The sequence below is a fragment of the Schistocerca nitens genome, chromosome 3 (genome assembly GCF_023898315.1).
Source record: "Schistocerca nitens isolate TAMUIC-IGC-003100 chromosome 3, iqSchNite1.1, whole genome shotgun sequence".
Lineage (NCBI taxonomy): Eukaryota > Metazoa > Arthropoda > Insecta > Orthoptera > Acrididae > Schistocerca > Schistocerca nitens.
The window spans coordinates 412,624,869-412,652,223 of NC_064616.1; the positions used below are offsets into that span (position 1 = coordinate 412,624,869).

The window sequence follows — 27,355 nt, forward strand, 5'->3', positions numbered from 1 at the left end:
ATCATATATTTAGTGAAACAGGTTTCATCTATGAAAAGTAAGAAAGTAGGCCTATATAACTGAGGTTCAGACATTACTACAGTAATTTTCATGTGATCATGGCATAAGAAATGAATTCAGCTAGTCTTAAGGTATGCACCCTCGGTAGATGGCATAGATGCAAGAGCTGTTTTTATAGTACTATCCAAATGATATTGTTGCAGACTCATTTTATGTGAACTTGACAGTGTTTTACTTTGTCCTTAAAATGAAAGGGTAACTATCCTCACGTGTGTGCTGTGTGTGACTGATCATAGCTAACTGTAGTGTTTAGCCACTCATAATGAACATGAGACTTCTAAACTATCAACAAGAAAACATATAATGAATTGGAAGATTTCCTTTAATCTTCCAAAGGCAGTACCCCTTATAATTAAACTGTAAAACCTATTTACAAAAGTACATATTAATGCTCATATTCAACACCACATTATCATGTCACCCTTTGTGTTACAACTGTTACATATGTCCCAACATGTTGCTGGAGAATTTTGTTGCCTTCTGCTAGCCTTTGGCAACTATTTTGGTTTCTCTCAGCAGAAATACAAGAGCCTTCTGCTGGTCAGCATTAGGATTAATATTTGTTGGCACTTCTACATGTTAGTTGGTACAAAATATTCATAGGATGAAAATACGTAATTCATGATCAAATTTACTGTGCACATCTGTTAATCCCATACAAACTTTGACACAATATAATGCCAGGATTAAAAATTATCTGTACTATTCACTTATTCACTATTAAACAGCACATCATGATGCAAATAATGCAGTTATGAAAGTATTTGTGAATATACAGTGTGAATGACACATTACATCTTCTTCATCACCATTAATCTTTAATTGGTTGACAGGTCTCCAACTGTTTCTGTTATAAGTTAACCTCTTTATTTCTGCATATTTATGGATTCCATCATTATTTATGGCTCTTTGAAATGAAAACATAATATTTTGAAAATGAGCAGGCATATTCCATATCATTGCAAATTACTGTTGACCCAAGCTATTGAACATCAGTTAATTAACTAACTCATTTTCACTGTGATTGAATTTTCTCATTATGAGAGTACAGAATGGTGATCTGTTTTTAAATGTTAAAAACCATTCAAGAGCCAAGATCACACAAAATGATTTTATTCAAGACAACTGGTTTCAGCAATCTTAGCTGTCATCTTCAGGTCTTAAACATAAGTAAAACATGTTCATTTTATGCTGACCTCAGGAATAAGATTTCAAGTGAATAAAACTCAGCACATTATAAATGTTTGTCATTGCTAAAATATTTTAGCGATGTGACAAACATTTATAATGTGCTGAGTTTTACCCACTTGATTTCTTGTGCATGAGGCCAGCATAAAATGAACATGTTTTACTACCAAAAAATGCTTAAGACCTGAAGATGACAACTAAGACTTTTGAAACTGCCTGTCTTGAATAAAAAATATTTTATGCAGTAATGGATTTTGAATGGTTTTTCACAATACTTTCACTGTATTATATGATATTTTGTTGACTCATCTGCCAAATAAATTGTACAAGCTGTTTTACTGATTTCTACTTGCATCCTGTTTCTTTTACAAGAATTTTACCATTTTGAAGAAAATACAGCTATTAACAATGTTTGTGAGGCACTACAATACACTCTAAAGTGGAGAGAGATAAGGAAAAGTCTAAGTGTCAAATGAACTATAACTTATTAAATACCTGCATCCCAATAATGGCATAGATGAAAAACAGCATGGCAATAAGGAGGCAGACATATGGCAGCGCCTGAAAGTATACAGAAGTAAGGATAAATATCTTAATAGAATGGATCTTCCACATATATTGCATTATATTACTATACACAACACACGACGACTTGCTATAAATTTCTTCATTGATTCTGTTTCTCTAAAACTGGTGTCACAATGAAGGAATTTTACCAAGAGCTTAATATCCATGAGTTGAGTGAAAATCTACAACGGATTGGTTAGTTACAAAATTAATGAATTGCATTTTCTCTTTAATATGGGACACAATGATTTACTTCATACAAACAATATGCAATAATGTTGTAAAGAAGGGTGAAAGATATTGTTGACTGATGATTTGCTTGCTGACACAGTCTGCTAAGCTGACACTACACTACTTCTGCTCTCTGAATGTGATGATGTTGGTATCTGACATAGTTGTAGGAAATCTGTATGAACATTTTTTTCTGGTGCATATTTTTCTACAGAACTCTAGATCTTCATTTGTCTATGACTGAATAATAAGTATTGTCCTAACTTGTGTAAATTACACACTCATCTCAAACTTCTTTCTTTATTCATGGTTATCCTGATGAAATTGAGTACCAGTGTATTCGTTTTCTAGGCACTAACTACAGTTACTTTAATTATGTAGTCTTTGCAGTATATTATTATGGGCAATGAAATGGCAAATGAAGCAGATTGACTCCTCATTATTTAATTTTGTTCTTTTGCTGATGTCATACTGATATATCAGCAAAAGAAAAATGCAGTTTCTTGTCTTTAGCACTTTTTTCCTACTGTATGATATAATGAAGTAAAGCATTTTCTAGTACAGTTTCCAAGGTGTGAGGCAAGTAAATGCTCTGACTCATAGCTGGTTTAAAAAATAGAAGGTGCACGGAAATCATATTCTGCCCACTTAGAATTAGGGCACCCAGCTTTTTTATTCTTTCCAGGAAGAATACAAGTTAGTGTACAAACACAATGAGAACATCATTTGTATGTGTCAGTTAAAAGATTAATGGGCACTGAAATAAATTTTGTTAAAATTCAATGGATTTTGTGGCAAAAATGTTGTGGTGTGAGAGTTGATATCATCATCATCATCATCATCATCACACATCCGGAAACACTGAAGGAGATCCCACTGCTTTTCCTTTCTCAGTACCCTTCTGTGCCATCAAAATCAACATAATAGAAAACATTCTGTATCACTTGAAGTAACAGAATTTGGGAATGATAAACTCATTCCAAAAATGAAAGAAAAAGAAAAGAAAAAAAAGAGTGTAGCTCTAAACAAACAGCAAATGCATTTTTGATACACTCATGTTCAGAAAAAACAGGACACCTTGAATGACTAGAGATAGGATGTTCATATTCACAAGATGTATATTAGTATGTTCTGCAAAAATGATTAGCATTTCAGTCACCTTGATTCAGCAAGTGTCCTGTCGCCTAGTAGGCACAGGGTCCACCACGGGCCCTGATAACTTGTTCCATGTGTGATGGCATTGACACATATAAGGTGTGAATGGCATCCTGTGGTATAGCCATTCGTGCTGCATTCACCTGGTTTCAAAGTTCATCTGTGGTGGCTGGCACTGGGTCACAGTGCTGCACCCGTCGTTTCACCATATCCCACACATTTTCGATTGGTGCAAGTCTGGTGATGTGGTGGGCCAGGGCAAGAGGCTGACATCCTGTGACACCAAGAAGGCACGTGTGTTCATGCAGCAACATGTGGTCGTGCATTTTCTTGCTGAAAAATGGCGTCTAGGGTGTTGTGCAGAAAGGGTATGGCTACAGGTTGCAGGATGCCATTCATGTAGAGAGGCACTGCTCACAGTGCCCTGGACATTGCACCATCTGTGATTTGTGGTTGTACCCAATAGCACCCCACACCATAAGGCTCGAGTTGGCACTGTACGTCTTGTGCGAATGCAGTCACCGTGATGCTGCCCCCCCCTATCTGCAGTGAACCAAAATGCGGTCAACATTTTCAAACAAATAGAACCTGGCTTCATCCGAAAACACTATCTGACACCATTTGTGTCCCCAGTGATGTCGTTCCATACACCATTGCTGTCTAGCATAATTCTGCACATTCATCTAAGGCAGGCAGAGATGAGGACAATGAGCACATAACCTATGCCATAACAAACTGCGGTGGACTGTCACCCCTGATAGTGTATGATGTGTTACATCGTTGTGCCAGATGTGAAGAGGATTCAGATTTGTCCTGCAATGCCATTCGGAGGAGGTGTCGATCTTCTCAGGGGCTGGTCTGGGTGATGCAACCTGACCCACCTCGTCGTGTTCTATGGCCTTCTGTGAACTATTCTGCACACACCTGTTGCACTGCTGAAACACTTTGTCCCATATGTGCAGCTATTTCCTAGATAGTTGCATCAATTTCTCTCATGCCAATAATGTGCACCCTTTCAAACTCACTGATTTGACTACATCTGTGAAGCATCTTGCATGCTTTCTCACATCACACTGATCCCTTACCTTTGGTTTATAGTGACAACTAGAGCTGCTGGCATGTTTTGATGGTAGATGGTGTTGTGCCACGATATTGATGTTGACATTGATTTCGTGGGTTGACATGGTTCAAATGCTGATCAGTTCTTCAGAACATACTAATGTACATGTCCTGTGAATATGAACATCCTGTCTCTAGTCGTTCAAGGTTTTCTGTTTTTTCTGAACCTGAGTATATTTATTTCTTATGTCCAGCATTGGTATTTGATAGTCTTTTTTCCTTTCCTATGCTGTCATCTCAAACCCATGGTTTTATTTACTTTGCTGTATTTTTTAAAGGTATGTGTATTTTACTGTTTTTCAGTTTTGCTTTTCTCTTTTTCCTTCTCTTCCATTTCAGTCCCACTTTTGTGCATTACATCTTCTGTAAGCCATTATATGAGTTGTATCTGTACCACCACTTCAACTATAATCTATTGCTTGTCTTAATATCTGTTTTTCTGTTTTGCTTTGAAAATGAAAATATGTGACCCTAACAGTCCAAGATCCATCATTTATTTCTGAGCATCATACAAATATGTCTTAATGTTTTAGGAGGGTTTAGACTTTTTTGTTGCAGTGTTATTTTGTGACAAAATGTGAAATCTCTGCAATAGCACATGTCAGACATGCATCCTTCATAGCCTAGCCTCTTCATTTACACAGAGTGTATTATAAATTACAAAGTTAAATGACTTGTAAAAGGCCACTACTAATAATTGGCGGATTTTCTGGACTGTCCAAATTATTCTCTTAGTGGGTTCTATAATTCACAACAACCTGGTGCTGACTGGAATTGTGAACTATGTTTCCATATTTTCTGCGTGATAAAGAGACTGTTGCACCATAGCAGGTGTAACATTCGTGATGAGGATTCAAAGTTACACTCCGTTCATCATAAGAATAAATCTGATGTAAACATTACACCTTGTATTCTTCCACATTTGCTTGAATCTCATTGGATTTCATTTCATGTGGAGCAGAAGCCAAGCTGTGTCCAGTAAAGTCAAGTACGAACATATGGATATGTTTTGTGCTGTATTACATGCACACAGACTGAGTGATAATCCAGGACAAAAGCTTTACTGGCATTACCGGCACATTTAACTTGGACAACACTGGCCAGCCATCTGGTCCAGCTAACCTGCAATGATGTGAGCAGTTGTACTTCAGACGTAAAAAGAGATGAGCAGAGAAGCAATATATATTCAAATGTTGTTTGATTTTTAATGAGAATTAAATAATATTTGGCAAAACTCTAGCACTACCACACGCTTCTTAGGTTACCAGACTATAACCATAAAATGCTCTAGTTCTCACCTAACATAGTATTCCAATTACAAACAAGAGTGAATAAAATTCCTAACTTGAACACAGGGTAATTCTTCTGAGCGAGCTATGTGTAATGCAAAAGCATGCTGCAGGGATTTCACCATACTATTCAATACTGAAGCCACTTAAGGTATTAAATACAGTCATTCTTCTGGTAATCTCTTAGCTCATTCCTTATTTGAAACTGAGAAATAAATTTCAACTCTGGAACGGTCATCTGCTACATTGATAACAAGTTGATCAACAACAGAATCCACGCAGCCACCTAGGCACTGCATTTTCTCCTCTCCTTTTATGACGTGCTGTCGTACATCCCACCAGCGTTCAGCAGTGACATGTGGAAAAGCTGTGTGCGATAGTTCCAGTAGATCTGGCAGCTTAACAGTCTTGTTATTTCTTGCAACAAAACCCTTAACTTGGCTCCAGATCAGCTCTGTTGTGTTCATATTGTAATGGTACAGTGGCAAATGTAAAAAATGCAGCATTTGAAACTTCCTGGCAGATTAAAACTGTGTGCCCGACCGAGACTCGAACTCGGGACCTTTGCCTTTCGCGGGCAAGTGCTCTACCAACTGAGCTACCGAAGCACGACTCACGCCCGGTCTCACAGCTTTACTTCTGCCAGTATCTCGTCTCCTACCTTCTCGGTCGGGCACACAGTTTTAATCTGCCAGGAAGTTTCATATCAGCGCACACTCCGCTGCAGAGTGAAAATCTCATTCTGGAAACATCCCCCAGGCTGTGGCTAAGCCATGTCTCCGCAATATCCTTTCTTTCAGGAGTGCTAGTTCTGCAAGGTTCGCAGGAGAGCTTCTGTAAAGCTTGGAAGGTAGGAGACGAGATACTGGCAGAAGTAAAGCTGTGAGACCGGGCGTGAGTCGTGCTTCGGTAGCTCAGTTGGTAGAGCACTTGCCCGCGAAAGGCAAAGGTCCCGAGTTCGAGTCTCGGTCGGGCACACAGTTTTAATCTGCCAGGAAGTTTCATATCAGCGCACACTCCGCTGCAGAGTGAAAATCTCATTCTGGAAACATCCCCCAGGCTGTGGCTAAGCCATGTCTCCGCAATATCCTTTCTTTCAGGAGTGCTAGTTCTGCAAGGTTCGCAGGAGAGCTTCTGTAAAGCTTGGAAGGTAGGAGACGAGATACTGGCAGAAGTAAAGCTGTGAGACCGGGCGTGAGTCGTGCTTCGGTAGCTCAGTTGGTAGAGCACTTGCCCGCGAAAGGCAAAGGTCCCGAGTTCGAGTCTCGGTCGGGCACACAGTTTTAATCTGCCAGGAAGTTTCATATCAGCGCACACTCCGCTGCAGAGTGAAAATCTCATTCTGGAAACATCCCCCAGGCTGTGGCTAAGCCATGTCTCCGCAATATCCTTTCTTTCAGGAGTGCTAGTTCTGCAAGGTTCGCAGGAGAGCTTCTGTAAAGCTTGGAAGGTAGGAGACGAGATACTGGCAGAAGTAAAGCTGTGAGACCGGGCGTGAGTCGTGCTTCGGTAGCTCAGTTGGTAGAGCACTTGCCCGCGAAAGGCAAAGGTCCCGAGTTCGAGTCTCGGTCGGGCACACAGTTTTAATCTGCCAGGAAGTTTCATATCAGCGCACACTCCGCTGCAGAGTGAAAATCTCATTCTGGAAACATCCCCCAGGCTGTGGCTAAGCCATGTCTCCGCAATATCCTTTCTTTCAGGAGTGCTAGTTCTGCAAGGTTCGCAGGAGAGCTTCTGTAAAGCTTGGAAGGTAGGAGACGAGATACTGGCAGAAGTAAAGCTGTGAGACCGGGCGTGAGTCGTGCTTCGGTAGCTCAGTTGGTAGAGCACTTGCCCGCGAAAGGCAAAGGTCCCGAGTTCGAGTCTCGGTCGGGCACACAGTTTTAATCTGCCAGGAAGTTTCATATCAGCGCACACTCCGCTGCAGAGTGAAAATCTCATTCTGGAAACATCCCCCAGGCTGTGGCTAAGCCATGTCTCCGCAATATCCTTTCTTTCAGGAGTGCTAGTTCTGCAAGGTTCGCAGGAGAGCTTCTGTAAAGCTTGGAAGGTAGGAGACGAGATACTGGCAGAAGTAAAGCTGTGAGACCGGGCGTGAGTCGTGCTTCGGTAGCTCAGTTGGTAGAGCACTTGCCCGCGAAAGGCAAAGGTCCCGAGTTCGAGTCTCGGTCGGGCACACAGTTTTAATCTGCCAGGAAGTTTCATATCAGCGCACACTCCGCTGCAGAGTGAAAATCTCATTCTGGAATGCAGCATTTGTTTGGTGTGCTCGATGCTGTGAAAATCACTGTTTTTCATGTTTGTATGACACTCATTACTTCGGTTCATGTGAGATTACATCTGTGTTATAAAACAATGGACATAAAGAGTATCTGGTTTTTCATTTTTGTCCTAAAAATTAAATTGTTATGTTTCCTCAATTTAAGCAACCTTTATTAACAATCTTTCATAAAATACCGATAATTAAGAATTTGTATTTGAAATGAAAAGAGAAATTTTGCATGCAATATGTAATTAAGAAACAAGGAGGTGCATTATTCATTAAAAAATGGTGATGAACTTTAGAATTAAGAGATGTAGGTATTTCATATTGGACAAAAAAAAGGTGACCAAGGTGAGATTTGAACCAGTGATCCATGAATTAGATTACCAATCTACCACACTACTGATCCCACTACACAGCTAACATGTTTTTGTATGTCAACTGCATCAAATACAGTCCCTCGGAAAACTTCGGAGCTGATTTTTTAATGTAAATTTATGAAAAACAACCTATTTCTCAGCACTTATTAACAGTGTTCCACACAGGTGTTTCACTATGGGGCAGGAAGCAGCCTCAGCCATTGTCATACTGTCTATTAACAGTACGACAATGAGAGCACAATAGTACAGAGAATGTGACTGTACATGATTTTTGGAAAAAAAAAGCTAAAGCGTGATTAATGGCTGTTAATACATTAGAATATCTTAAAGCTTCATTTAATGTAACTTAGTAATAACATATCTAATACATAAGTAGGACCTACTTCCAAGAGCGTAACGACACCAGTGTACATGCGCTACAGCTTCTGACCAGTCATCGCATTTCTGTTTGTTTACGTAAGGTTTATTCTTATGTGAACAGAGTATAGACTGTATGTGAGGGCAACGGACTAAGTTCAGTGATCATGGATCCGGAATTTATGAAACTGTGGCAACAATAGCTACAACTTCAAATGAAACAGTAGGCTCAACAAGAACAACAATGAAAGGAACAGCTGCGGCTTCTAATGCAACAGCAAGCCCAACACGAAGAACAATGAAAGCAACAGCTGCGACCTCAAATGCAATACCAGGCACAAGAAGAAGAACTACCAAAGCAAATTCTGGGAGAACAGAAGCAGCAACAGCTTACACTACAACAGTTCATCAAGCTAGGACACCCCCCCCCCCCCCCCCCCCTAGACCGACCGAGGTGGCACAGTGGTAGCACACTGGACTCGCATTCGGGAGGATGATGGTTCAATCCCGTCTCCAGCCATCCTGATTTAGGTTTTCCGTGATTTCCCTAAATCGTTTCAGGCAAATGCCGGGATGGTTCCTTTGAAAGGGCACGGACGATTTCCTTCCCAATCCTTCCCTAACCCGAGCTTGCGCTCCGTCTCTAATGACCTCGTTGTCGATGGGACGTTAAACACTAACCTAACCTAACCATCCCCCCCCCCTCCCCCTCCATCACTGCCGCCATTTCATCCAGAAGACAAAGACTGGAACTCATACTACAGATGTCTGTAGCTCCACTTCCAGGCAAGTATCATAACCAATGTTACTAAATGAAGTGCTTTTCTGTGCCTTCTACAAAAATTACAGCCCCTCGATAAATCCAGCTCTAGTTGTGACAACTTGGCTCACATTTTTTCATTGTCACAAGAAGTTGGATCAGTCATGTGCTGCATGAGCAGCTGATCTCAGTGGGCTGACCCATAAGTGTTGATTTTTGTGTGAAAATCAGAACTGTAAACAATCCTATGCTTAATCATTACTGTGTGATTTAATAATTACTTGTGTGCCCGATAAAGAGGTTTGTGCACAGGCATTTCAGTTAAAAAATCCTGCCCTCAAAGACATGTCAACAAGTAGCAACCCCAAAGAAGTGTCAACAAGTAGCAAAAGCTTTTGAAGCAGCTCAGTATTATTTTGATCAAAGCCCAAAAAGCAAATCAGTAGTGGCAAGTATTTGACTTAGTCTTCACATAGCCCCTCTATTACCCAACATCATAACAGCAGCAGGAAGAGGTATCCAGGATGTCCAGATTTTTTTGCTAAACAAATGAATGTGCCATTCTGACTGCTGAATACTGAACTCACAAAGTGGTAAAATTCCCTTGATCACTAATATTACACTGTAGTTATAGGATCATATTGCACTTTTTTGTTTTTTGGACTCAGATAAGTGAATAAATCACAGGTCACCAGATGAGGTATCCAAGTTCAAAAAATTCTTTAACACAATATAATCCTAAAGCTACAATGTAATATTAATGATTAAGAGAATTTCACCTTTCTGAGTTCAGTGTTCTGCCAGAATGGTGCAGTCATTTGTGACAAACAAGTATTCAGTGTCACAACATTTACTAAGATTACTGCAAACTAACAAGTGTTCAGAGGCCTGTCGCACCCCACGTTTACAAAGTTAATCACTGATACCCCATGTTTTCAAATTAGTTGTGCAACTTGTCACTCTTCTTCCCGATCTGCCTAGGATAATCCAAGCCCTGTATAGGAGATTGCATCATTCTCTTATGTTGTTCATAATCCTCCAGGGGGCTTTCTTCTCCTCAAGCCAGGTTGCAAAGCTTGTGTTGATGTTGGAGGAAGTTTTTCCTTGATTAATTTTTAATCATGATAGATAAGTATGACTTCCAAACAATGGATGCCTTGGATCAGTTTATTGCATCTTCTTTCCAATCTCTGTTGCTACCTGTCTTCTTACAGTTCAAGGAACTACTGCCATGAGTGGAAAGATCTCATTGATTGTAGTTGGTGTTAGGCAATCTGTAACACCAATCTGTAACTATGTGGCCTGTCTCATGAAGAGCCACATCAACTTGATTAGCACTTGCAGAGCTCCTCTAGACTAGAGCAGTGTACTCTGCAGCAGAGAAACATAGAGCAACAGCCAATGTGCAGAGTACTCTGGACTGCACTCTCCACGTTGTGTTTGTCAGTTTTGCAGATGAGATTGTTCCAGGTGCATACTTTCTGTCTGGTGTCTATACGATGTTGTTTGTAAGTTAAAGCACAATTCAATTTTAACCCTAGGCATCTCAGATGAACACAGTGATGTAAGTTATGTCCTTTCCAGGTGATGTTCTTCTTGCCTCCTTATTGTGTAGGTGGAATACACACATGAGTTTTATCTGGATTGGGTTTCAAGTGTTCGACCTATGACCAGTCAAAACATCTTATACAGACTACCTATGGGGCCACATCCCATATCTGACTCTCGAGAAACACTGCGTTTGCAAACAAGATGACACCTCACAAGACCACCTACAACAGTTTCTTGCCACTGCATTCATAATTATGGAGGAGACATCTGAGGTCCTTATCCTCAAACAAGTTACGAAATACAATCAGCAAGGTTGGCTGGAACTACTCTCTCCTCACGCCATTCCAGAACTCCACACAAATTTTTCCCTAAAAAACAGGATTCAGATGGTACATGGAATACTGATGTTGAAACAGGGCAACAATGACTGTCATGTGTTTATTCTGCTGCCACTACATCAGCAGGACATAAACCTCCTGCACACTGACCACTGAGGGATGACACAAATGAAGCTACTAGCAGGGTGTCCCTACTGGCTAGGCTTTGTGCGGGGTGTCTAGAGGAAGCACAACCTATGCATTGACCCAGTCAGCACCCCTCAACAGTTCCACACCTCACCAATGCCTCTGCACCCACTGGAGTGCATCCGTATGGACTTCACCAGTCCCTTCCTCAGAAAGATGTGGCTCATCATCACAGACTTATTTTCCAAGTTTTCTTTGGTAGTTTGAATGTCAGATACCACAGCAAGGGGAAAAATCTACCTTGCAGAAAATATTTACCATTGAAGGGGCCCCCAGAAACAATCATTGCAGACAATGACACACAATTTTCACCTAGTATGTTGCAGGATTTCTGCTCTCAGAACACCATCGTGGCCCTCAGAGCCAGATCAATATAAATTCTGATGCCTGGCAGACTCTCGTCCCCAGGCTTGGCACAGTTGGAGCTGCTCCCTCATGGAAAGGAACACACATCCACCTGTAGCACCACTGACTTTCAGTATGGACCAAAACAACAGTTGCAGCTAATTTCAGCATCAGCACCATGGCACACACCAGACGGCAAGAAAGACAGCAAACCTTCAGGTGACCTGCACACCTGCACCTCCCCTCAACCTGTACGACAATCACACAGCTGACGGACAGTTTCAGCCTATGTGGTGATTAAAGGGAAGAGGGATGCTATGTCACCTCACCCGACAACAAGGTTGGTATCCTGTTATGTCTGCTATTAGTGACTCCTCCGGCAGCCGGTAAGGGGTGCCAGCATGCCATCACCTGGATTTTGTTGCTAATGTCAAGTCAGAGATAAAATCCAGCCACCAGGCTGCTGTAAGACACTTCGAACCATGCTCTGTAAAGTCTCTATCCCACTTAAACTGTATATTTGTGACCTGGCTGTTTTCTGTATTTCAACTCGACTACGTTTTGGATTATTGTTCTACAGATTATTGGTGGATTTACTTTACCCTGGAAAATCCAGGTTATTCTCTTGGTGGAATCTACAATCTGCAACAATCCAGCTTGGACTGGAATTGGGAACTATCAAGTGGTTAGAGTGTACATCTATTTTCTGTGTATTAGATAGTGTGTTGCTGTATATCTGGTGTGATACAGATAGGTATGTTTGTATATCATTTAAGCACAGAGGCAATGACTACAGATACCCACTGTGAAAATTATTCTTATTATTCTTATAATATGTTTTTGACAAATTAATTTTTTCTCTCTTAAAGATGAGTAGCCCCATGACGTTATCCTACATGTCTTTACTGGGAAAAATTGACACTTTAATGTTTTAAATGTCAGGAAAATTTAGCAAATGATAATACATGGGGATCCAGTATTAACGGAGTGAAATGTTTTGATTATCATGTGAAAATACAGGATTATTATATGTATCATTTCTACACTAACCCTCAAAGTTGTATGCTGCAGTAGAATAATAACAGGCAACATATCCGTATGTCAGAACACAACCAGTTTGTCAGACATCTGACCACCCATAAATAAAGAATCTGATTGAAATATACACTAAATCACAGTTAATAACAACTACTTTTGGCATGCTGACATTGAACAAAACTAGATTAATTGACCAGTTCCGCCCTATCAAACTTTTTTTAGGATATAGTTTTTTTGTATGAACTGGACAAAGTATGACACAAATTTGGAAAATTTTAACCAACTTTGTAAATTATAAAATATGGCAATGGCACCATTGCAACAGTAGGAAAATGAAAGCTCTTAAAAGAAACAAAAATATTGTATCATAAGAAGGGAATTTTACATAATGACTCACCAAAGCAATAGTGGAGTCTTTGTTTCAGATAATACATGTTACAATGAGAAGTATTATCACAAATTTAAAAATATGCGTGTTATATCTGAAACTAATAGCTATAATAATATTTTAAAAGCATGAATACTGGGGAAGAGACAGTAATAAAAAGAATACTGCCAGTTTAACCAAGAAACAAATTTCTTAGAGAAAATGGTAGCTAATAATACATACATAGCAATTTCTTATATTTTCTACACAAATATAACTGAGAAATTTGATGTGGTGAGCTCATGAGAAAGGGCAATGCAGTAAGCAATCTCAAAAACATTCAGTAAAAGAGAGATTACTACAGATTTATCTAGTGCAATCAAAACCATGATAAACAGTCTCAAAATCAATTGCTGAACTAGCTCTGATTATGAAAAGCGAAAAAATGGAAGTTTATTTTTCCCTTATAGGCATAGATAGTCTCATATTATAACACATCACTCTCAGAGAGGCTGAACTAAAATGTTATCATAGCCTTCAATGTGGTAACATAAAAAATATTAATAATTGCTTGGGGTAAAACAAGAAAAAGGAAAAATGTGTTGCCACAACTCCACTTGTTTAACTCATTTGTTCAGCCATTTACTATTGTGATGGACAAACACAATTTTCAAATGATTCCGATACAATTATTGTAATCATATACCCTAAAACAATTCTGTAATTTAAAATCACAAACATTAGGACCAGATATGCTCAATGAGATGTCCAAATTATGGGCGTGTGGACTATAAAGACAAGTACTTTGAATTTGCCCCACATGTAAACATGAACACTTGATTGTGATGAAGAAAATGGTAAGTTACTGTGGAGTTTCATCATTCATATTTTTTAAGTAGTTCATTTTAGTAAGGTGAAACATTGTGAAAAAGATGTACTGTAACAAAAATAATACACTTTTCCAGTCACTTCAGAGATATCACAAAAACCTCTTCAGTGAACATGCATCTTGATAACTCAGCATCCATATGAAGAAATAGTTAAATGATGATGAAAAATCAAATAGCATTCTCAGGGTGATTTGAAGAATTTGACTGTGCAAATCTGAATGAACTTTCAATAGATCCACATGCTACACATTGAAAGACTTGAGTAGAAATTACATCATGCATTTTTAATATACTGTGGTATTTCATCTCAGGACCACACACATTTTTACTATACTGGGTGAAAAGTATTTAAACCGACAAACTCTGGGAGGTTGTAGGGGACATCAAAACAAATATTTTTCCCTAATGTCATTTTTTCCTATGAGGAGTATTTAAACCGGTAGAGGAACTGTGCTCTGGGTGGACAATCAACTGGTTCCAGGTTGTGGACACACTGTAAGTGAAATGGACATAACAATTGCTCTCGACGGACTGTTCTTTCATTCGTCTGATTCGTCCCCATGTTATGTGCAATTTCACAAGTGCTGATTGAAAGATCCCGCTCCACATGCTGCAAGACAGCTTCCTCAAATTGCAGCGTTCTTATCGTGCGACGGTGTCCCTGTCCAGGTAATCTGCTAAATGACCCGGTCTCAAGCAGACGTTGGTACACAGCAGCAAAGGTCGTATGATCCGGGATACGGTGATTAGGATATTGTTGTTGATAAACCCGCTGTGCAGCTCGTCTGTTGTCGTGCGCTACGCATTATGCACCAACCATATCAGTGTACTCACTCCAGGTGTATCGCTCAATTAGTAAACAGAGACAATGCACTACTACATTGGTGGACAGCAGTTGCCTACAACTGAAGAGCGTAATACACCCTCTAACAACTGAAGAGCGGAATACGGCCTCTAACAACTGAAGAGCTTAATACGCCCTCCGCCGGCTTAAATAATCCTCATAGGAAAAAATGACATTAGGGAAAAATATTTGTTTTGGTGTCCCCTGCAACCTCCCATAGTTTGTCGGTTTAAATACTTTTCACCCTGTATATAGAATAGCCACATCTCAGATTATGAAGCTTAACAGGTTCTTTTTTATGATGCCAATATTACCACTAAATATACCAGACAACGATTAGTTGAATACATGGTGGTCAGTATATTTGGATCAATGGTAAATGAAATGTCCATGAGAGTTATTGTGGTAGTCTCTGTAGGTGGATTCATAATTTATGTAAAACTGAGTACATTCACTTTTGTAACTTCATGAATTTACTGTGTCATAAATATGAATAAATAATACCAGATTATCAGAGCTTTGGATAATCATAATGAGACTTAACTGAAGTAGCAATAAGAAGTAGCAAATGTGCTTCAGTGCCTTAATACTATAAGTATTGTATTGTATTGTATTTAGTTGTTGATTTTGCAAGTGAATATACAAGAAACCTAACACTTTCATTAATATCTTGTACATAAAGAAATGGAATAAAATTCTACGTACTGTTATTCCAGCATTTTAATTCAAGGCAAACAAATTATGTTTTATTTTGCAGCGGAGTTTTCCTAGCTAACCCTAGCACCATCACCTCCACAATCCGCCACTTGACCCCATCTGCACCATTGGCCTTACTCACACTGGATTGCTATAGAATGTTATCAGAAGTACTTGTGGACCTTGTCTGGCAACTGGTACCAGCACAGTCGACCTCCACGCAGCTTGGCTTCGCAAACAAAGCATGCAGTTTCGTCGAACAGTGGGGTGAGTGAGCAGACTATTGGTTTTTTCAGTTTTATTATGCATAGAGGGCATGCAGCACATGATGGACAGGGATTTGAGGTTTACATTTGTACAGCCTGGGGAACTGGCTGATTTTTCACAGTTCTGTGGTAATGTGGAGGAGCATTGTATATATCTGTGAGGTATGGTAACTGAAACTTGTGAGAACATTCTGCATCGTATAAATGGTGAGTACCAGTAATTTGTGTTAACTTTTGTTGCTTTGAACATATGGTTAGTAATGCACAGAGTCAGGATGGGTAATGATAAGATGTAAAATATAAATGTGTATGGGGTCGTACGTCCTCTTGTAAGTGAATTTTGTATCTCTTAGTGTATACTGGAGATTAAGTGTGTAGTGTCACTAGTCAGGAGGTAGTTAAATCATTGGTTAATGAAATGGCACAGTTAAAACCAGAAAATACATACTTGCATAATAGGCTTGCAGCTAGGGAGGAAGAATTGGAATTGGCTGAGTAATCTATTATTAGATTCAGCCACAGCCAGTTTGATCATGTCCTTTGTTGGGAAGTCGACTGAACATATAATGTGTATTTTGGGTGACCTGCAGTTAGCAGGTGATTATGGGGGGGGGGGGGGGGGGGGGGCTACAGGAACAGTTATTACAGGTGACACAAAGTTACAGTTAGCCAATATGTGTGCCAGATGTACAGGGGGAGTAAGAGGCACATAGGCATTTGATGACCAGAAAAACCACACATTACAAAGGTAAAAGAAGCAAAACAGCATGAGGTTTTTTCACGAGTAGTTGGGTAGTATGTCAAAGAAGCCTAATGAGTTGGTAGATAATTTTGCAGAAAGACTACAGAAAGTTATTTTGCAGACAGACTACAGAAAGTTATTTTGCAGACATATGTACACACATAAAAAAAAGTTTTGCATCACTCCGGTTCCCAGAACTCCTGAAGATAGACGTTGACTGTGGATATTGTATCACAGACACAGTCCCTTTGACTGTTCAGAGTTGTCACTAAACGCGCCCTAAGATGTAAATAACCATGCATGAACAGCGCCTATTTGATGGAGGGTGTCCAACAGTCGATCACTTCCAGTCATTCCACCAGGAAGGAGGTACACGGCTGGTGTTGTCTGTAATTCAACCATGCCTAGATGGTCAATACCGCTGTTTGATCACGTCCGCATTGTTACTTTGTGGCAGGAAGAGCTCTCAACAAGGGAAGTGTCCAGGTGTCTTGGAGTGAACCAAAGTGATGTTGTTCAGACATGGAGGAGTTATAGAGAGACAGGAACTGTTGATGACATGCCTTGTTCAGGCTACCTACGGATTCTGGCTCGGAGGAACCCTGACAGCAATGCCACCATGTTAAATAATGCTTTTCGTGCAGCCACAGGACGTCGTGTTATGACTCAAACTCTGCACAATAGGCTGCACAATGCCTGAGGTCCATCTTTGCAACCACAACACCATGCATGGTGGTACAGATGGGCCCAGCAACATGCTGAGTGGACCACTCAGGATTGGCATCACATTCTCTTCACCGATGAGTGTCACATATGCCTTCAACCAGACAATCGTCGGTGACATGTTTGTAGGCAACCCAGTCATGCTGAACTCCTTAGACACACTGTCCAGCTAGTGCAGCAAGGTGGAGGTTTCCTGATGTTTTAGGGTGGCATTATGTGGGGCTGACTTAAGCTGTTGGTGGTCATGGAAGGTGCTGTAATGGCTGTATGATATGTGAATGCCATCCTCTGACCGATAGTGCAACCATATTGGCAGCATAATGGCAAGGCATTCGTCTTCATGGACGACAATTGGTGCCCCCATTGTGCACATCTTGTGAATGACTTCCTTCAGGATAACGACATCGCTTGACTAGAGTGGCCAGCATGTTCTCCTGATATGAACCTCATTGAACATGGGATAAATTGAAAAGGGCTGTTTATGGACGACATGGCCCACCAACCACTCTGAGGGATATACGTCAAATCACCATTGAGGAGTGGGACAATCTGGACCAACAGTGCCTTGATAAACTTGTGGATAGTATGTGACAATGAATACAGGCATGCATCAATGCAAGAAGATGTTCTACTGGATGTTAGAGGTACTGGTGTGTACAGCAGTCTGGACCACCACCTCTGAAGGTCGCACTGTATGGTGGAACAGCATGCAATGGGTGTTTTTCATAGGCAATAAAAAGGTCGGAAATGATGTTTATGTTGATCTCTCTTCCAATTTTCTGTACAGATTCTGGAGCTCTTGGAACCGAGGTGATACAAAACTTTTTTTGATGTGTGTATTAGGGGGAAGTGACGAGGAAAAGAGTCATACTCTATGAAGCAAAACAGAGAGCACTGGACACCTCTTTGAGGGGGCTTGCCACCTGATATGTCTAGAAGGATGTGAATAGGTACCCCCAAAGGATTTGTACTCTGCAGTGAGATTAGCCACAGAGTATGAAGAAATTGATGTAGTAACAAGAATATGGGATAAGATAAGAATATTTTCCACTTACTTGAGGTATTATAGATGTGAGAAGATGAGACATGTGTACAGGCAATGTTGCTGACTTCAGTGTAGTAGATGTGGTGTGACTGGACACCACCAACATGATTGTAGCAACGGTAAGTGGACACAAGGGTTGAATAAGCAGGTGTTAAATGCAAAAGGAAACCCAGTGCTCACTACACGGAGTTCCTGATAAATTTCAATGCAATGGGTACTGATGCAAAGATGGACTGTAGCATAGTGGGAATAATGAAGGGTAGAAAACACAAGTCTTAGTTGGACACAGAGGCTTATGTGTTGGTAACAAGTATGGACCACATGGGTCAGAGGTGATTGAACCCTCCACAGTATAATTTACGTGGAGTCAGATATAGTGATGTGGAGTCTTCGAGCTCAGTGTTTGTGAATTTTCAGGTGGGGATGCAGTGTTTCTGGGAACGCATGAAAGTCATGCCCCAAGTACGTGATGATTATTGCATGATCTTGAGGCTGGACTTTCTGAAAAACAGCATGCCAAGCAAAGTACAAACACAAAGTGCACCAATCTTGGGGTGAACCACTTAAACTGCAGCCAACAGTACTAAGAATTAGTTTGCATGTTATTGTGCCTCAAGGTACCATTGTCCCATAAGGAGAAGCTTATTATGTATATAGAAGAAATTGGACAGGAAGGTAGCACCCATGAATTTAGATAATTTTGGCACCAATGGAGTACAGGTCACAAAAGGAATGTCGATAGCTAATTTGGAAGTCCTGGATGATGTGGATAGGGACTCAGTCACTGTGCACCTGCATACACACAAGTACAGTGCTATGAACTCCACTCTCTGCAAAACAGCTGCAGCGTCTTCACTGCTGAATTGATGGCCATTAAATTAGCCCTTAGCCATGTTCGTTCTGGCACTGGAAAGAGTATCCTACTCTGTAGTGACTCCCTTAGCAGTCTTCAAGCTATAGACCAACGCTACTCTCCTCACCCACTGGTTTTGGCTATCCAGGATTTTGTCTCAGACCTTCATCAAGCTAGGCAGCCAGTCGTTTTCATTTGGACCCCTGGTCATGTTGGGATTTCAAAAAATAATTGAGCTGACCGGTTGGCCAAGCTGGCCACCAGGATGCTGATTCTGGAAATGGGGTCCCAGAACCAGACCTTCTGTTGTTTATATGCCATTGATTGCTGAAAGTCTGGAATTCAAAATGGTCTGCCCTGATCTCCCCAAACAAACTGAGGACAATTAAGGAGACCACGGCCATGTGGAAGTTTTTCCTGTATGCTCCTCACAGGGAATCCACCATCCTCTGTATTATCCGCATTGGCCGACCCATGGCCACATTTTCAGACATGAGGATCCTCCTCACTGCAGGTGCGGAGCCACCTGACAGTGGCCCACTTACTGATAGATTGCCCTAATTTGGCTGCCTTGAGACAGCGTCTTAATCTCCCTGACACGCTCCCTCTGGTACTAGCAGAGGTACTAGCAGACGAGGCCTACTTAGCTGACCTAGTGTCATATTTTGCCCACTAGGCTTTCCAGGATTTGTCTTTCGACTCCTTTCTTTGGTGACTACTACTGGTTTGCCACTTAATGGATGAAAGAACTTTTGACCCTGCAGTTTAGTCCCTTTCACTCTAAACCAACCAACCAGTGTGCACCGCCAATAAAATTGCATTGCGTAAGTAGATAGAATTTCTTAGAGGTATGGATAGGCTGGAAATGGAGAAATTATTGTTTGAATTTGGTGATTTGTTTTACCCTCGGGGACATTTACTAGCAATACCTACAGGAACAGTAAATCGTAGACCTTACCATGTACTGCAATGTATGCAACCAGTATTAGACAAATTCATTGAGCAACAGCTAGCAAATGGGGTAACAGAGAAAAGCACTAGTCCTTGGTGTGCAGTCATTGTAGTCGTACTGAAAAAGTCACTGGATGGGTCTAAAAGATATGGATTCTGTTGTAATTACAGACATCTTAACAGCAAAACCACATCCATTGCATATCTGATCCCAAACATTACTGAGACTTGACAATTTGAGGCAATGTAAGTACTCCTCTATCTTATATCCGAGGAATGTTTACCAATCAGATAGAGATGCAGCCAGAGATCTGTCCGAAAACAGCGTTTTTGCTCCCCTGGGTTCATTTTCAATATTGTAGAATGCCATTTGGGTTGAAAATAGATCTGGCAACACTTCAGCATTTGCTGGATTGAGTGCTAAGGGGGTTGAAACCTCACCAGTGCATCGTGTACCTGGATGATGTAATTATTTTTGTGAAGGATATGGCACAGGGTGACATAAGAGATATTGAATTTAATTGATGAAAGGAGAAAATATAAAAATTCAGTAAATGAAGCAGGTGCAAAAAGAATACAAATGTCTCAAAAATGAGATCAACAGGAAGTGCAGAATGGCTAAGTAGGGATGGCTAGAGGACAAATACAAGGATGTAGAGGCATATATCACTAGGGGTAAGATAGATACAGCCTACAGGAAAATTAAAGAGACCTTTGGAGAAAAGAGAACTACCTGTATGACTATTATGAGCTCATGTGGAAAACCGGTTCTAAGCAAAGAAGGGAAAGCAGGAAGGTGGAAAGAGTATATAGAGGGTCTACACAAGGGCGATGTATTTGAGGGTAATATTATGGAAATGGAAGAGGACGTAGATGAAGATGAAATGGGACATATGATACTGCGTGAAGAATTTGACAGAGCACTGAAAGATCTCAGTCAAAACAAGGCCCCAGGAGTTGACAACATTCCATTACAACTACTGATAGACTTGGGAGAGCCAACCATGACAAAACCCTACCATCTGATGAGCAAGATGTATGAGACAGGTGAAATACCATCAGACTTCAAGAAGAATATAATAATTCCAATCCCAAAGAAAGCAGGTGTGGACAGGTGTGAAGATTACCAAACTGTCAGTTTAATAAGTCATGGTTGCAAAATACTGACATGAATTCTGTACAGATGAATGAAAAAACTGGTAGCAGCCGACCTCGGGGCAGATCAGTTTGGATACTGTAGAAATGTTGGAACACACGAGGTAATACTGACTCTACGACTTACCTTAGAAGATAGATTAAGGAAAGGCAAACCTACCTTTCTGGCATTTGTAGACTTAGCGAAAACTTTTTACAATGTTGACTGGAATACTCTCAAATTCTGAAGGTGGCAGGGGTCAAATACAGGGAGCGAAAGGCTGTTTACAATTTGTACAGAAACCAGATGGCAGCTATAAGAGTCGATGGGCAATGGTTGGGAACGGAGTGAGACAGGGTTGTAGCCTATCCCCGATGTTGTTCAATCTGTATAATGAGCAAACAGTGAAGGAAAAAAAGGAAAAATTTGGAGTAGGAATTAAAATCCATGGAGAAGAAATAAAAACTTTGAGGTTTGCCGATGACATTGTAATTCTGTCAGAGACAGCAAAGGACCTGGAAGAGCAGTTGAATGGAATGGACAGTGTCTTTAAAGGAGGATATAAGATGAACATCAACAAAAACAAAATGAGGATAATGGAATGCAGTCACATTAAATCAGATGATGCTGAGGGAATTAGACTAGGAAGTGAGAGACTCAAAGTAATAGATGGTTTTGCTGTTTGGAGAGCAAAGTAACTGATGATGGTTGAAGTAGAGAGGGTATAAAATGTAGACTGGCAATGGCAAGGAAAGCGTTTGTGAAGAAGAGAAATTTGTTAACATCGAATATAGATTTAAGTGACAGGAAGTCTACATCTACATCTACATTTATACTCTGCAAGCCATCCAACAGTGTGTGGCGGAGGTCACTTTACGTGCAACTGTCATTACCTCCCTTTCCTGTTCCAGTCGCGTATGGTTCACGGGAAGAACGACTGTCTGAAAGCCTCCGTGCGCGCTCTAATCTCTCTAATTTTACATTCGTCATCTCCTCAGGAGGTATAAGTAGGGGGAAGCAATATATTCGATACCTCATCCAGAAACGCACCCTCTCGAAACCTGGCGAGCAAGCTACACCGCGATGCAGAGTGCCTCTCTTGCAGAGTCTGCCACTTGAGTTTATTAAACATCTCCGTAACGGTTACCAAATAACCCTGTGACGAAACGCACCGCTCTTCTTTGGATCTTCTCTATCTCCTCTGTCAACCCGATCTGGTACGGATCCCACACTGATGAGCAATACTCAAGTATAGGTCGAACGAGTGTTTTGTAAGCCACCTCCTTTGTTGATGGACTACATTTTCTAAGCACTCTCCCAATGAATCTCAACCTGGTACCCGCCTTACCAACAATTAATTTTATATGATCATTCCACTTCAAATCGTTCCGCACGCATACTCCCAGATATTTTACAGAAGTAACTGCTACCAGTGTTTGTTCCGCTATCATATAATCATACAATAAAGGATCCTTCTTTTCTTCATTTCTGAAAGTATTTGTATGGAGTGTAGCCATGTATGGAAATGAAACATGGACTATAAATAGTTTAGACATGAAGAGAATAGAAGCTTTCAAAATGTGGTTCTACAGAAGAATGCTGAAGATTAGATGGGTAGATCACACAACTTGAATAGGTACTGAATAGAATTGGGGAGAAGAGGAATTTGTGGCACAACTTGACTAGAAGAAGGGATTGGTTGGTAGGACACATTCTAAGGCATCAAGTGATCACGAATTTAGCATTGAATGGAAGCACGGAGGGCTAAGATCGTAGGGGGAGACCAAGGGATGAATACACTAAGCAGATTCAGAAGGATGTAGGTTGCAGTACTTACTCAGAGGTGAAGAAGCTCGCACAGGATAGGGTAGCATGGAGAGCTGCATGAAACGAGTCTCTGGACTGAAGACCATAACAACAACACATGGCACAGCATGTGCAACATTTGTGAGAGGTATTTATAAGATTATGAGCAGTGAAATTAACATTAAACATGGGAAAAGGTCACTTTGCATGACAAGAAGTTATGTATTTAGGGCGTGTTATTAGCAGTGAAGGGGTTAAGACAGATCTGAGGTTATTACAGTCAGTACAAGAATTTCTGATTCCTTGTAATACCAAAGAGCTGCAGACCCTTTTTTTATAAAAAATTCATAAAAGGATTTGCAAATATAGCATAACCAGTTACACAACTGTTAAAAAGGGGGGGGGGGGGGGGGGTAAAGTCTGAATGGACAAAGAAAAGCTGAGAAATATTCAGAGAGTTAAAGAGAGCTTTTACATAAAGTCCAGTACTCCTTTTTCTGGACTACAAGAAAGAGTCTACCTTTTCAGCTGATGCTTCCAGTTATGGGTTGTGTTCTCAGACAGTTTTTAAACAGAGAGGTGCATCAAGTAGCATATGCCTCTAGGCAGTTGAAAAGAGCAGGGAAAAACTACTCAACAACAGAAATAGAAATGCTTGTTGTGATATTTGTATTTCAGGTGCTATTTGTACCAAAAAAAGTTTAAGGTAGTAAGGGACCAAGAAGCATTTAAATGTTTGTTGGGTCTTAAGAACCCTTCTAGTAGGTTGGCTAGATGGACACTGAGATTAAGTGACTTTAAGTATGAAGGTATACACAAGCCTGGTAAGAAGAGAAACATATGCAGATAATTTAAGCTGAGACGTAGATACCTTTGCAGAGGTTACCAGAAGCAATGTAGCCTTTTACTGGGTGTACATGCCCCAGGAAATCCAGGAAAAACCTGGGAATGTTTTAGAATTCTGGGACTTTTTCATTGTTTTAGTTTTCAGTTGAATTTTTGTAAATTTGATTGGTAAGAACTGATACTGTAAGGAAGAATTTTACTTTAGCCTGCTGCTGCAGAATAATACTCCAGCAAAATGGAAATGAGAATATGGCTTCATTGGCCAGGAGGCTCTGTTTGAGGCAGTTCTGCTGCCAAGTGCAAGTCTTATTTCAGTCGACACCACGTTGAGTCACTTGTGCACTGGTAATGAGGATGAAATGACAATGAGGATACCACAACACCAAGTACAAGAGTGGAGAAAATCTCCAACACGGCTGGGAATCAAACCTGGGCCAGGCAAGCACATTACCACGCAGCTAAGTAGGTGGTCAATACTGCAGCAAGAAAACATAAATGAGAAACTAACACTAAATAAAATTTTAGTTGCAAAGAAAATGCACCATTTACAACAACAAAACTCAGTGTACACACAAGCATCTGCCAATAGCAAAATGTGTTGAAGGCTATGCAATACTTTGTAACAACAAACTGCTTGGGAGTTACATTGGCATTCAAAAGTTAACACTGGGGACAAGCCAGTTAGAAAAATTTCAGGCTGAGAAGACCAGCCATTTACGCCATTATTTAAAATTTTACTGGCATGTTTGTGTTTGATGTATCTTACAGGGTAACACGTGCTAAGAAAGATGAAGCTTCAAGGTTAGTTTTTCATATTTATTCTCATTCTTTCATAGATCACAAATTATATACCAATGATGGCAAAAAGTATAATTATCCTTAAAAAAGAAAAAAAAAAAAAAAAAAAAAAAAGAAAGTGTGAAGTGAGTTCTGGAGCAATTTCATATGTAATTGGCATTTCCATGGAAAAGTTCATGTGCTTGATGGTACATGTATTCAGCCAGGTAACCCTGAAATGTTTGGCGCACAGCAGTGAAATTTATAATCATGCTTGTTAGAAATTTTCAGTTGCTCCAATTTAAGCTTCGCTGTTAGGATTGTGCCTAACCACACACTCAGAAAAAACAGCAAAAAATTTTTGGCAACCTCTATGTACAAACTTAGTTTTTCTTGCAGCCATACTGCATGTATATTAATTTAAACCATTAACTTTTCCTATTTGTGTGTTTTCACTGCTGTTGGCTGACTACATCAAGTGACCTAGGTTCGGAATGTCTGCTGTCATTGGCTGGTGAGATTAAGTGGCATGAGCTATGACTGACTGACAAGAACGCATCACAATCTCAATTTCAGTGCTTCTCAGGTTAATGGTAGGACAGAGAGGGTACATCATTCAGTCAGAAGGATGGTGAGTCATTATGTGGGCATATACCATAATGATTGTGATGTGTATTTCGTTGCTAGCGCATATAATTTGAAAGTCCATTCTGTGACAAGGTTATCACCAATTGAGATGGTTTATGCGAGGTGCACTGTCGCTGTTTTACAAAATCAGGCCAAGAGTTGGCAGGGACGGGGGAGTCCATTAAGAATTTTGCTAAAAAAATTAGGAAAATTTGGAAGCGTACTCAAGGAGCAAACACCAGAGCCCTGGACTGTCAAAAGCAGTTGGGGAATTGTGTGAGCAGGTTGTCACAGTCAAAATCCCACCAGCGGTTAATGTTATCAATCCCCTACATCCCATAGGGTAAGACCAAGAAATTTGTAACTCGTTATCAGGGGCCTTACCAGGTAGTTGAGACATCACCAGTAAATGTCAAGCTTCAGTTACTGAATCATACAACTGTTGTGCATGTGGGGGGTCTGAAGCCATTTCGAAGTGCTGCAGATTGGTTAATGCAGGTGTAGTCATCCGTTGAGGGTAAGAATATGGGCAGTAGGACGAAAAGGAAGTGTGGACACTTTGTACAACCTGACAGGAGATTCTGCATGGATGAACACCAGAAGGAATAGTTTACGTTTGGGTTGGAGTATACATGTTATTTACAGGCATAAGGATTAATGTTTCAGTAGGGGATGAGGATAGGAGGAAGGGAAGTAGTTATGTCATGGTATTTCTAGGATTATATTTTTACATTCATTTGTGTGTAAGGTATTTTAGAATTGTGTTTCCTTTGTACATTTATGTAATGACAGACTTCTTGGAAGAGGAGAGGAGTGTGATGGGAGTTCCCTGTTTCCAGGTTACTGCAGGTCAAAATAAAGGATGAGGGGAGTCCTTATCTTAGCAGCATTTCATCCCTTCACCATGTTGGAGTGGGAGTGCTGTGGGTACTACTGTTGGAAACCAGAGTACTTTTTACAAGGCAAGAGGGTGTGGTACTCACAAATCATTGTTGGGCACTGAAACTGACTTTGAATCTTGGGGAAATTCATCCAAGTGAGGACACTGGAGGTACTGTTGATCGTGGAAGATGGTGATAGTCATGCAGCGATGTCACCAGAGGGTTACTGTTTGTGCAGTTCGAGTGGTGCATATGGGTACTGGCACATGTGAGATGCAGTTGCAATGCAGGTCAGGATTGTCCACATGACATACTGGAGTCACAACCCTGTATTCAGCAATCTGGTTCAACTGGGTGTTTTCAGTAAACAGTAGCAAAATGGTACTAGCAAACTGCTACAAGCAAGGGAAACTCGCAGGAGCAGAAAGTTTGGGTCAGCACGGTAGTGGAAGACTTATTAATGGGAGGGATGGTGACATAACAGGACAGAAAATTTCAATTGTCAACCTCTGCTACAGGGGAAACAAAGTTGAACATTACACAGCCATAGTTGTACTTGCCAGAGAAGCCACTAGCTATCCTTCCAGTGAATCTGCCCTTTCTGAATGAAGCACTGGATCCTAACATAATCCTGTCCTTAAACTGGCTAATAGACACGCAAAAGGGGCAGGTTTCAGTAGAGCAAATGCTTTCGCATGTTCAGCCATATCAGGAGGAGCAGCAGCAGCAGCACAGGATCAACACCACAGGTGCCATGTTAGTCCTTATAGTTTCGTGCAGCCTTCATCGACCTTAGGTGGAGAGCCACTTGCCAGTGCAATTCTCCAGTACATCGGACACTGTTGGACTGGTTAGCCATTCATACCTGAGAAGGTACGATGAGTGCGAAAGCTAGTGTGTTATATTGTAGATGCGATTAATTGTAATTTGAAGGACAAGAAACATTCAGTAGTCTTGAAATGAGCAATGTTGCTTGCTGTACAATGCTTCATGAGGTATATTAAGGGGATATTCATGTAAATATTAATGTTTTAGAGGGGTTAATGATCAAGAGGTAGCTCAAATGACAATGGAGGTTT

At 40.6% G+C, this 27,355-nt stretch overlaps 1 protein-coding gene across 1 annotated transcript in view; it reads right to left on the reverse strand.

The window, feature by feature from the left end:
- The window catches only part of LOC126249256 (voltage-dependent calcium channel type A subunit alpha-1-like), a 205,341-nt gene that overhangs the window by 149,548 nt on the left and 28,438 nt on the right, over nt 1-27,355 (reverse strand). Inside the window, exon 3 of the mRNA XM_049950911.1 lies at nt 1,744-1,809. Coding sequence (XP_049806868.1) covers nt 1,744-1,809 — 66 coding nt within the window. The remainder of the gene's footprint in view (nt 1-1,743; nt 1,810-27,355) is intronic.